This window comes from Vulpes lagopus, chromosome X (assembly GCF_018345385.1).
Source record: "Vulpes lagopus strain Blue_001 chromosome X, ASM1834538v1, whole genome shotgun sequence".
Taxonomy (NCBI): domain Eukaryota; kingdom Metazoa; phylum Chordata; class Mammalia; order Carnivora; family Canidae; genus Vulpes; species Vulpes lagopus.
Genome location: NC_054848.1, coordinates 33235880 through 33249490, shown reverse-complemented (window position 1 = coordinate 33249490; position 13611 = coordinate 33235880). Strand labels below are relative to the sequence as shown.

Below are 13611 nucleotides of genomic sequence, written 5' to 3'. Positions count from 1 at the left end.
ATGAGATCTTTGACACCAGGGACTCTATCTTAGTGATCTTTGCAGCTTCTGTGCGAAGAATTTAGGAGATGTTCTATAAAACTTTTTTGAATACATAAATGAATGAAGAGCTTTAACATGGGTTATGCCTATAAATATTGGACTTGTAGTGTTTCATTGTGTGAGGTAAAAGGTGAGCTTGACAATGGTGATAGCAGATAAGGGAATAGATCAGGTTGGTGAGGAGGCAGCATAACAATACAATGGATCTCAGTACATATTAATTACCTGTGAAGGTTTTAAAAATAGATGCCTAGGCCTTACCTCAGACCTACTGACTCAGATTCTCCAGGCGTCGGACTGAGCTATCTATTTTTCCCAAAGCTCTGCTGGTTATTATGATGCATGGCTAGTTCTGGAAACTTGAGGCCTATTAGTTAAGAACATCAACTTTGGGATCAGGCTTAAATCTCACTTCTGCTTAGTTACCATTTGACCTGGGTTATTTATTGCTTTTGTAACCATAAAATATTTTAATTGTCATTTTTTTATATTTTTAGCTTTAAAACCTGAAAAAGTGAAATTTGCGGCCTGTGGAAGGAACCACACCCTAGTTTCAACAGGTGTCGTATTCAATCTGTATGACTTCTTGCCTGATTTGAGGACTGAGTTCTCACTCCAGTAATGTTTGTGACTTTGTAAAATTAATAGAAGTGGTACTGTGGCAATAGTAAGATTAGGATTTTTAGAAATGTAAATGGTTAGCACACTTGTTTTCAACAAATGCTGCTGAACAAATCGACAGCCTAATCACCGAGCAGCCTTTGGTACCTTCTCCCCCCCAACTACCCAGCCTCTTCTGTCTTCAGGTTACTCTCACTGCCTCCGACCCCTCCTCAGGAAAAGGCCCTCAGCCCTTTGCCCTCATTCATATTTTTTCCTTGCTAAAATGTCTTTCTTTTATTCACATTCTTAGCTTTTTAAATCTAAAATCTAGGATAAGTCGTCTTCCTTGGAGCTTCCTGTGCCTATTCAACTTTGACTCCCATAGTGCTCTGAACTGCTTTAGCATTCCACTGACTCTGGTTCATGCCACATGAGTTAAATTGTGTGGCCTTGTAGTATGTTCCATTGGAAGGGTAGTCTTGCTTCCTCAATTAGGTCAAAATAATATGTAACTTTCAGTTTTTACTGGTGCAGGCTGATTTTGCCCTCAGTTTCCCCTCTAATTTAGCAAGGCTTTAACTTCATGTGCATTTTTATGATAGATACAACTGATTTTTTAATATGTGTGTGTGTTTTAAAATCTTCATTACTTTTGAGCTTACTGGGAATTTATATTGTCTAGGCATGATACACCTCATATTTCGTTAATAAAGTTATTAACATTTATATAGTGTGTACAATGAGCCAAGTGCTGTTCTAAAAATTTTATAAATGTCAACTAATTTAATCTTTATAACGTCTCTATGAAGTTGGCAGTATTATTACCCCTGTTTTGCAGATGAGAAAAATGAGCCACTGAAAAGTTAAGTACAGCTTACCCTAGGTCACATAGCTGATAAGTGGCAAGCCAGCATTTGCACCCAGGAAATCTGGCTCTACAGTCCTTTCTCCTAAACACAATATTATGCTGCCTTCCTTTTTAGCTAGAAAATTAAAATAATTACACAACATAGAATTTTCATGTTTCTAATTATATTCTTTTTGGATTTGCCTCATTTTCCTCGTTACATTTTATCTCAACTTTAATGGGTATGGAAGTTAAAATTAATGAACCACATCTCTTTTAAAATAGTTTGATTTGGATTATAAACTAATTTGGAAATTGCTTTCCTCTTTTTGCTCTGATTTAATAAAGTGCTGCATTAGCGAGAAAATACATTCCACACGTTCTGTGCATTTCAATTGCTACTTAAGCTCTAGACCGATTTAGAAAATCTCACAAAAATGTATGACCTCGGTTGTTTTGCTTTATTTTTGACAATGAATCGAAGTTATTCACCAAATGGTGGGATAATGTCAGCTTTCAGCTTTCTTCAGTGTTAATAGAGGAGATATCTGGTAACTGGCCTGTCTCATAAAGATAGTGACTATAGTATATTGATGTTTCCTTTTCCATGTGCAGAAGGAGGCAAAGTATATGCAGCTGGAGGAAATAATGAAGGACAGCTGGGACTTGGCGACACTGAAGAGAGAAGCACTTTTCATCTAATTAGTTTTTTTACTTCCCAGCGTAAGATTAAGCAGCTCTCTGCTGGATCTAATACTTCAGCTGCACTAACTGGTGAGATTTTGTTCCACTTCAGCCTGGGATCCGTCCCTTTCATTTAGACCAGGATATACCAGCCACGCCAACTGAGGACAGCATTGCTGTTTAGTTTTCTTTCATTAACTATGTGTTTTCAGAAGCTATAAAAATCGAACTTTAAATCATGACATATGTTACAGTTTTGTGCTTTTTTAAGAATTAGATGTAAACACACACTTAGCTGCTATGCTGTCCATCTACCCCTGGAGATAGTAAATATTCTCTTCATCATGTGTTCTGAACATTCTATTTGTAGCTGTAATAAAGTTGCTATCAGAAACAGAAATCTTTTGGATATATGTCTGCGGGGCACCTGCCTGCCTCAGTTGGAAGAGCATGCAGTTCTTGATCTTGGGGTTGTGAGTTTGAGCCGCACCTTGGGTGTAAAAGTTACTTAAATAAACTTTCAAAAGTAAAGTAAGATATGGTCTATATTGGTCATTGCATCTCCACCCTCCCTCTCAAAGCCCATATGAGAAATGTCTTTAAAATTGGAGCCAAGATACACCTGCCCTCTGTGAAGAAGCTGCCTGGATTCTCTGTTCCAGTTGAGAGAGCTGTGACTTATGGTACTTCCCTGTCAGGAGGGCTGGAGTGAAATCTGTGGTGACGCGTCTACAATACTGTCCTCTGTCCACTTAGCATTTCAGCATCTTTTTGGTTCTCATTTTCAGTTTTCCTTTTATTTGCCTTATTATTAAATCACTTCGAAGATTTAAAAAATTTAAAAGGCGTAAGTCTGGATAATTTCCTTTCTAAAGTATTTTACCTAGCTTAACTTTTTTTTTCCATTGAAACCCTAATCAGAAAGAACACAAGCTAATGTGTTTTGGAGTCACTATTGTGCTAACACACGTCCTTATTCTCTGAAGCTATGTTTTGTGTTTTCAAGTATAAATTGAAAAAAAAAGTGAAATGAATTTCTTTTTATTTTTTGTCTTTATTTAAAGTTTCATTTTTATAGTGTTCTCAAGAGCAAGGTCCTCCAGGCCCTTTTGACCCAGGAGATGTCCAGTGCGACTCATGCTGTCATTCAGTTCAATGGCAGGCTGACTGCTTGAAGAAACATTTTCTGTTTAGAGACAGTAGACCAAAAAAAGGTTATAGGGAAGAACATTCTGTCTTTGCTGTTGAGATAAAAATATGGACATGATTTGCATCATGTTGTTCTTTGTCCTTTATCATCATAGAAACCTTTCATAATAGAAATTGAACTCTTAAACAGCTAGCTGGTGTGACTGTCTTACTATAATTTTTCTATCACAACACACAGTTTTTCTAAATTTTCTTTTTTTTTTAAAGATTGATTGATTGATTTATGATAAAGAGGCAGAGACACAGGAGGAGGGAGAAGCAGGCTCCATGCCAGGAACCTGACGTGGGACTCTATCCCGGGACCCCAGGATCATGCCCTGGGCCAAAGGCAGACACTAAACCGCTGAGCTACCCAGAGATCCCCAGTTTTTCTAAATTTTCTAGTGTAAAACATGGGATACACTAAGTGAGGCTGTGTTGGAAATATAATTTGATAGCCTTACTATCTCTTAAAACCTTTTCTTCCCCTCCTTGTGTTTTCTTTATAGAGGATGGAGAGCTTTTCATGTGGGGTGACAATTCTGAAGGGCAAATTGGTTTAGAAAATATAACCAATGTGTGTATCCCTCAACAAGTGACTGTTGGGAAACCTATCTCCTGGATCTCTTGTGGATATTACCATTCAGCTTTTGTAACAAGTAAGACAGAATATTTTGGATTCATCATGTTACCTCCGACTTCTAAGTGTTTACTCAATAATGAAATGATCTAACATTCTACAGTTCTGTGGAAATATTGCTGTGGCAGTCTATGGAATGAAATAATTTTGGTTCATTTTGGGTCACAGTGTGTCTCCATTTTAATAATGAGAGTTTATAATTTCAAACTCACTCTGACATGTTAACATTTTTAGTGAATATTAGAAAATATTAGAAAAATGAAATGTATGTTAGAACCTTCTAGACTTCAGTTTTCAAACTTCTTGGATTCCTTGGTGTTGGAAATGAGACCTATGGGCCACTTTCCTTTGGGTGCACTTGCCTCTGTACTTAGGCTTACTCTACTCTTGTCCTGATAATTTGCTTTTATTGTTTCAGTAAGAGAGTTATAGACTTTTCATTGTGAGAGTAGGGATGCAGGATAGATGGAAAAGGAAGATGGCACAATATGAGATATGATTTCCTTTGCTCAAACTTTGCTTAGCATCCCCAATCTCCCTTTATGGGGCTCCCTGGCAACCTTTTCTGCCTTAAATAGGGTAAATGTTATAGTCTGTATCTCCACAAGGAGTGATAGAAGTATGATCAGTCATACTGGTGATTTAACAGCTGAAACACCTAGAGGAAATAGTTTTGTGGCCCCTCTTAGATCTCTTTAAATCTTGATTTTACATTTACTCTTTTTTCCATGCACCTCAGATTCAGATTTAGAAAGTGCTGATTGACCCATCCCAGTTGCCCTCAGATTTACCAATGAATTGGTAGCACCGTGGTGCTAAGAGAAGGCAAACTCCAACTCAGCTGGCATTGTTCACTGCTGTATCAGCTTGTAACTTGAACAAACTAATAATAAATATCATCAAATGAGGGAGTGAGTGAATGGACAATTAATTATGTTCCTTGGAACAATGCTACCCACCAATTTATTGGCAATTTTCAGGCTCCTGGGGTTGGTGTAGTCTGTGCTCACTTTGTTAATGAGACAAACAAAAAAACACAAATGAAAAAAACAAAAATCCCAAGCAAAAGCATTGTCTTATATTTAGATTTTAATAAAACTGCCAAATTCAGTAGGAAAACAGGGAATTACTCATTGTAGACAACAGGCATTACATTGAGCTTTTTTGTTTTGTTTGTATTTATGCCTTTTAACAGCTTTATTGGGTGGAATTTAAGAAACAAGTGAGCAAAGGGAAAAAAAGAGACTCAACTATAGAGAACAATCTGATGGTTGGGGGGAGGTTAAGTGGGGAATGTGTAAGATAGGTGATGGGGATTAAGAGGTACACTTGTCGTGATGAGCACCAGGTGTTATATGGAAGTGCTGAATCACTATATTGTACCCCTGAAACTAATATAACAGCTAACTGGAATTAAAATTTAAAAGAAAGTCAAAGGACATACGCAAAACCAGCTTTATTAACATATAACTCATATACCATACAATTCACCCATGTTAAGATGTCAGGAGCAGCAGGAATTTTTAGACAAAAATGGAAAGAAACTCATCTGGACTTAGTAACTCCTTTCATACAAAAGGCAAGAAGCATGGGAAAAAGAGGAAGAGTGCTGACAGATCACTTCTGTGCCAGTGTTTGCTAAATATAGGAAGCTGTGGTTCAGAAAACTTCATTTTCTATGCCATCAATCCAGAAAATCAGTAGAGCTGGGTTTGTAGTATTTGACCCAAGTTTTAAGAAGTGGTGCATACCATGTGTGTTGGATGTCCCACAACTTCCCTAACTTCTGTTTTGCTAGAAGGATTCTCAAGCTTCAACAGCAGGTTATACTCACAGCTAAGAGCAAAAACAGCTGAAGGGAGATCTGTGTCCTCCAGAGGAAATGTAGCATACACTTCCTAGTCCTTCCTCTTCCAAGGCTTCACAGGACGTTTTTTGTCTTTGGCAGTGAACTACATTCCATTCCAGAGAAGCCCACTCCATTTTCAGGGTCTTTGGCTTTTATGTGGGGGCGCTGGTTGTGTAGACATAGCCTACTAGCAACTAGTCATCAGCAACTGAAACTCCCGTCCCTCAACAATGCAACCAAATGTACATCATCAATATTGATGGTTGTGCAAAGCAACCCTAAGAATCTAAGCTGGCCTAATTCATTGTTCGGGTTTCAAAATAAAATCAATCACTAACATAAAGAACACTCCAAGGGCCACATTCCCAGGGGTGGTAAGTGGTCAATCATGGTTCTCTTGGAGACACGCAAATAATAACCAAATATACTGTGTTACCTCTTTCCTCACATGAATGATATGTTTTGTGTCAGATTAGATTATATATATGCAAATGTTTTTAAATTCCTGCCTTAGAAAACTCCATTTGGTTCATAGAAATGCATTTTAAAGAGTTCCTGCTTTTAAGAAGGTCATAGTGTGATATATATAGTAACAGAAGCAAGTTAGTAGTGTTGGAATAGACAAGACAGTGATGAAGAGAATCTTTCTGGAGGAAGTGCCACTAATTGAATAAAATCTGCTATCTTAAGGCTCACTCAACATATTCACACATAAATGCATTCTCTAAAACAAGTTTCATAAAATCAATTATTCATTTCTTTAACAAGTATTCATTAAATATTTCATATACTAGATACTGCTATGTTCGTGGAGTACCAAAGTAAACAAGGCAAAAATCCATGTCCTAATGGGGGCTTAATGTCTAGTCATTTTGCTTTACTATAAAAGGAAGTGGAAGAAGTAAGATGGTTACTATGCAAAACAGCTGAAGTCATTTTCTAGTTCATTAGTAGCAATGGTCATGAATTCATAAAGATTTTGGATTAGCATAATGAAAGGGAAAAGAAAATCTTAGCTGTATTTCCTTACCATACAATAAAAATAAGAAAGGGTAATTAATCAAGTTGTCGTTTTCTAAGTTTTTTATTGACTGTAAGAATGTGGACCCCCAAAACTAGTATTTTGTCCATAATTATGTTGTCCTTGATCATTGTTCTTTTCCTTCAACAGCAGAGGGACAACTGTACACATTTGGAGAACCGGAGTGTGGAAAGTTAGGTCTTCCCAATCAGCTGCTGGTCAACCACAGAATGCCCCAGCCGGTACCTGGAATTCCTGGGAAGGTGGTCCAAGTAGCTTGTGGTGGAGGGCACACAGTGGTTCTTACAGGTACGTGTGGAGCCCGCTGCTCCATCCCCTGCTTTCTGTGATGGCTAATAATTAAATAAAAATTACACTTACTTTCTTCCATTGTGATAAGAACACTTGACATCTGTTCTCTTTTTTACAGATTTTTAGGTCTATAATGTAGGATTGTTACCTATAGGCACAATATGGTACAGCAGATCTCTAGAACTTGCCTTGCGGGGCTGAAACTGTATACCCATTGATTAGCTGCAACCCTTTCCCCTTGGCAGCCATCACCGTACTCTGTGCTTCTATGAGCTTGACTTTATTAGATACCTCGTACGAGTTGACCTTACATCTTTTTTCATTAAGATCCCCATCTTTTATTTCCCATCTTTTATTTCCATAGTTAATACACATTTTTGGCCTATGAAAGAAAATTGTAAGTAGTAAACAATCGTGTGGAATTGTTTTTGCTAACCTAATGGACATTTTAATAATCTTAACACCTTAATAGCAGCAGATAACATTTGTAGCTTGTTTTCAAGGACAGTTTTCCTCATATGTGTGTATCTAAAATTGATATCATTTTTTTTGAAATACCTTCTTTTCCCTGTTCATGCTATTTTCTACATGACATTAATAATTCTTTGTGATATTCACAATGTAAAAGTTGGTAATTTCTTGGTAATTTTTATATCCTATTATATAATTCATCAAAAAGTGTTAAGATTTTAAATTACTGGTAATAAAGAAAGAACCTTAATAGCAATGTCACTTTTGCCTTCCAAATTTTATATTTGATATGACATGTCATTTTTCAGGATTCTAGTCAATATGGTAAAATATACATACTACTTGATTAATATGCTTGCTAAATTACTGCCCCCAAATTTGTTCAGCATTAGATTTAAGGCGAGTAGCATACAGATAATACAGTTAGTGAATTATTATATTTTTTTAGTCAAAAGGAAATTAAAAGTTCCTGAAGTCACACTTAATCTTCAGTAACCCAAAGTTAGCAGTGTTGTAGGCAAATTTTGAATGATATCCAATTCTCAGATGATTACTTAATGTTGCAAGGTGATTAAGTGATATTTTATCCTTAGATTTTCCTTTCTTCGATTGCTTTTCCTTGACTTTTTGTTCTAGTCTCAGACATGCTTATTAAGCAGTGGTTTCCCAGAATTACAGTTCCCAGATGGAATCTTTTTCCAAGTTAGAAATAATTTGTTTCAAGGCCTCCACTCTAAATTTGGAAATAATTCTGAGGTTTAAGATTTCTTTGAATTTCTGCTAACAAAATGAATTTTCATATATTTTTAATAATATTCTATGAATTAAACTTAGAAATTAATGTGTTTTTAAAAAAACATTTTGGGATCCCTGGGTGGCGCAGCGGTTTGGCACCTGCCTTTGGCCCAGGGCGCGATCCTGGAGACCCGGGATCGAATCCCACATCAGGCTCCCGGTGCATGGAGCCTGCTTCTCCCTCCGCCTGTGTCTCTGCCTCTCTCTCTCTCTCTGTGACTATCATAAATAAATTAAAAAAAAAAAAAGAATCTGTGGGGCTCAAAGAATCAAAGCTCGTTCAGGTTTTAAAAAAAAAAAACATTTTATTTATTAGAGAGATGGAGCAGGGGGAGAGGCAGAGGGAGAGGGAGAAGCAGGCCCCCTGCTGAGTAGGGATCATCCAGAGCCAGAGGCAGATGCTTAACTGACAGGGCCACCCAGGCACCCCAGAAATTAATCTTTATAAATTATCTGAAAATGTATTCTGTAGGCAGAAACTCAACTTAACCTTTATGTGTTCTGTATTTTCTCTAGTTTATACAAGCATTATAGAATTTATTAGGTGATTGAATGTTATTTTAAAACACAACTGTTGTGTAATAATAATGTCATTCAACTATGTAAAATACCATTGCATAAAATGACACCCAGATAATCCATGATACTTTTAATTATACTTAAAAATTTTAAATGTACTGAAGTGTGATATTTTCTTGCAATATTATAGACTTTTTTTTAGCTTTCTGTGGACTTAATTTTGAGATTAAAAACTATATTGCCAGAAATTATTCTCTCTGGATTTTTGCAGACTTTGGGATCTCACAGACCAATAAAGTTTTTCTATTTTAATTTTTTAACTTTGTGACAAGAGTATGAAAACCAACAGATGGTTGCAATCTTCTGTATTTGCATTTGGCTAAATATGGGCAATGCATTAAAAATGCAGCCTTTTCACCATTATATCATAAATAAGGGGTCATTTCAAAACAAAAATTAAAAAGCTCTCAGTTTTATTGTAAAAGACACTCTCTTAAATTATATACATTTGTCTGTATGGAAAATTTACTACTTTGCCTATTTTTTTGCATTTCTCCATGGAACTGTGAGAGCTTCATTATGAGCCAGCCCTAGTGAGAAACCTGTGTTTCAAAATACAACGTAGACAGAAATTGTTGTAAATGATAAAGAAATGGGAATGAAGCACATATTGGTTATCAGTTTGATTAAGTACTAAATTGAATACCTAAGAGTTATAGAATACTTTGCAAGACCCTAAAGGAAAGAATAGCTAACCATCTGTTCTAGATCATTCCCTTCACTAAAGGAAAGGGCTTAGATTAGATGATTCTATGGGAATCCTCCCTAGCATTGTTTTTCCTTTTGTCTATTAACTCTGATCTTAAATTCCATTTGGGTACCATTCATTAAAATACTTTAGAGATCATTTAAATTAGTTCATTGCCAGTGGATTTATTTAAAACATAGTATTTCCACGTGACTTTATAAGATGTTAGAAAATACAACTACTAGTTGTAGCGATAGTATGATTAGTTTCTACTTAGACTTGAGGAAGCAGTGGGCTGCTGTTGAGAAAGTGTCAGCTTGGAACATGGGATACACTAAGTGAGGCAGAGTGGTAGCTGTAATCTGGTGTGTCATCCACAGTGTTACCAAAAGCCAAGAAAGTCCTGGTTATAAGATGGGCTCCACAATGAAATCTGGATCCCCAGGAAAAAATAAGAATTTATCCTAACTTCTCTAGATTATATTTGGACAAACTCAGGATCTCTACAGGGCAACAAGTTACTAGTCATGAAATCAAATGTATTCTGAAAAATCAGAATGATATTGATATGAAGCCACCTAATAAAACCTGTTTTCCTAATAAGATATTATTTGTCAACCTTGAATTACATTGTTAAATATCACAAAAGTGATAAGGCCAAAAATTGTATTAGTTGTTTTTTTTTAATATTTTATTTATTCATGAGAGACAGAGGCAGAGACACAGGCAGGGGAGAAGCAGGCTCTATGCAGGGAGCCTGATGCAGGACTCGATCCCGGAACCCCGGGATCATGACCTGAGCCGAAGGCAGATGCTCAACCACTGAGCCACCCAGGCGTCCCTGTATTAGTTGTTATATGTAATGTTCTTAGGTTTAAAAAAAAAAAGTCTTAGGTCTTTTAAAAAACAAAAAAAGTAGAAACAGTTATCACTGCTAACCGGACAAGTACCTGAAAGTGAACCCAATAGGATAAGGAGCAAAACTTTTGTCACATGACTCAGGCTGCCCTAGTGGCCTCATTTCACAGTCCCATCTCAGACAGCCCACCCAACCTAGACTGATCACTGGACAGAGAGATAGACAGTTGTTTTCATTTATGCAGCATTGTATTATTAACCTAACATTCAAAACTGGTGACATGCCATGTGATTATTAATTAAATTAAGAGGTGGTACTTTTTACACTAAAATAAGGATCTGTTTTTGCCATAGCCTCAGTTTGGCTTCATATCCTTGACGCAGCATATATTCTTTAAGAAGTATCAACTCTCGGGATCCCTGGGTGGCGCAGCGGTTTGGCGCCTGCCTTTGGCCCAGGGCGCGATCCTGGAGACCCGGGATCGAATCCCACATCGGGCTCCCGGTGCATGGAGCCTGCTTCTCCCTCTGCCTGCTTCTCCCTCTGCCTGTGTCTCTGCGCCTCTCTCTCTCTCTCTGTGACTATCATAAAAAAAAAAAAAAAGACTCAAAGAATTGCCTAATATAGTGCCAAATAATTTCAACATAATTGGAAAACTTTGCTTTCATGAATTTATATACAACCAGTTTAGAGTAACACAAATAAACAAAATAAAAAAGTGTCAAATGCGAACAACTATTCCAGTCCAAGATGTTTCTTTGTTCAATTGTTGAATATTACAGCAATTCTTAACACTGCTGGGTATGTAAAAAGACTAAGCCTCAGAGAGCTGGGCTAATTTTAGAAAAAAAAAAAAAAAAAAAAGAAGTATCAACTCTCCATCTTGTTTATGAAGTAAATGTTATCAGACAGGAAAAATGTAAAACCATATGACAGTAGATAGGTGTTCATCAGCATCCTCCACTGTCAGAATAAGATGAGTTGATTACTTTTTAGAAAACTGCTTTTACAACTGAATGTCCTACGTGTTAAAATCTACCTGAATGTTTTCTCAAGTAAGCCTCACAGCAACTCTGTTGGGAATTCTGACTTCACAGAATTTAGGTAACTGGCCTGCTTGCCACAGCTAGTAATAATGGATGTTTGGACACCTGCCTGAATCCAAAGCTCTGGCTCTTCCTTTTCCTCCTGTAGCATGGAGGGGCGATGAGCAGGACTTTGGAGAAGGAGACCATGGTTCCTGACTCAGGGCCAGCCAGAGTTATGTGTCTATAGGGACCCTTTCGTCACCACTCATTTATCCTGTTTTTGTGCTTTTCCTTTTATCGAGAACGTATGAGTTAATGTTTACTAAATTATTGGCAGTCCTTTGGAGTCACTTAAAAATATTAATATAAAGGGACCCTTTTGTCACCACTCATTTATCCTGTTTTTGTTCTTTTCCTTTTATCGAGAACGTATGAGTTAATGTTTACTAAATTATTGGCGGACCTTGGGGGTCACTTAAAAATATTAATATATATAAAAAAATAAAATAAAATTTTAATATAAAGGGACCCTTTTGGGATCCCTGGGTGGCGCAGCGGTTTGGCGCCTGCCTTTGGCCCAGGGCGCGATCCTGGAGACCCGGGATCAAATCCCACATCGGGCTCCCGGTGCATGGAGCCTGCTTCTCCTTCTGCCTGTGTCTCTGCCTCTCTCTCTCTCTCTCTCTCTCTGTGTGACTATCATAAATAAATTTTTAAAAAAATTTTAAAAAAAGGGACCCTTTTGTCACCACTCATTTATCCTGTTTTTGTGCTTTTCCTTTTATCGAGAACGTATGAGTTAATGTTTACTAAATTATTGGAGGTCCTTTGGAGTCACTTAAAAATATTAATATAAAGGAAAAGCTTTTGTCCTTCCTTTCATTATTATTGTGCTTCCTAGTAAAGAAACTTTACCTGTGAACACATCAGGCATATCTACAATTTTAATTTTAATGAGTTTTAATTCTCATGCAAATTCACCTCTGAGATTGTTTTACAAAATAGATTAATTTGTTAAACTTTTTGAAAAGTAAGGAGTTCTTCTGTAGGAAACACTACTCATTTGTTTTCTTTAAGGCAATGTAAGGAATTACCTTAATGACAGTTGTTGCTATTTTTTTGAAGAGCTGAGGGGTAATTATAAGGACATGTAAGGTAGTTGTTCACTGGCTGATGTGTCTTTAGCAATTCTTTTTATGATTATATATGAAAGGTAAAATCAGGCCTATGCCATAACTTCTACAATTGTGTGCCTTGTCATTTTTCTCCTCCTTCATCATGGAGAATGTACACCTAAGTATTAGGTATTCTTACATGGATATTTCAAAGGCACTTAACTTTCACAAAAGTTTGAATGTCACAGATTTTCTAGATAACGATAATAGTTTCTGCTTCCCTGCAATCTTTTTCTTGAATTTGCTTATTCCCTTTCAGAGAAAGCCGTGTATACCTTTGGGCTGGGACAGTTTGGTCAGCTGGGTCTTGGAACTTTTCTTTTTGAAACCTCAGTGCCCAAAGCCATTGAGCATATTAAGGATCAGAAAATAAGTTTTATTGCCTGTGGAGAAAATCACACAGCTCTGATAACAGGTACAGATGAGAATTTCTGTTACGTATTTATAGAATGGGGTATGTTTTACTACAAAATAAAAACTATGTGGAATGAATGTATCTAACATAAGCAAAGGAGAAGATAGAAATTCTTGTTTTATATGCCAGAGTGTAAAGTTGTAAACTCTTTTAATAGTTAAGTTCGATTTCAAATCAGTGTAAATGATCCAAAGATTTAGAACCTCAGAACAAGTCAGTGAAGTCAGAGGTAATATCATAGTATTATACTTTGGCAGAAAGCTGGACTCTTTTTGAAATTGCACCTGTTTGAAGGCTCTTAACTCTGCTCAGGCCAGAGGGAAAAGTCTTACAAGAAAGAACTTTAAAACATTCTCCATGTTCAGTCCAACCCAGTTACATACAGGCTGAGTAATTTCCTATGAAGCTTTTGCCG

General features: G+C 36.8%; 1 protein-coding gene across 3 annotated transcripts in view; it reads left to right on the top strand.

Annotated features, from left to right (window-relative positions):
• Positions 1–13611, top strand: part of RPGR (retinitis pigmentosa GTPase regulator) — a 273551-nt gene that overhangs the window by 225302 nt on the left and 34638 nt on the right. For all 3 annotated transcript variants that reach the window (XM_041741610.1, XM_041741611.1, XM_041741609.1), the window contains 5 exons: positions 540–602; positions 2108–2266; positions 3874–4023; positions 7025–7183; positions 13041–13196. In XM_041741610.1, coding sequence (XP_041597544.1) covers positions 540–602; positions 2108–2266; positions 3874–4023; positions 7025–7183; positions 13041–13196 — 687 coding nt within the window. The remainder of the gene's footprint in view (positions 1–539; positions 603–2107; positions 2267–3873; positions 4024–7024; positions 7184–13040; positions 13197–13611) is intronic.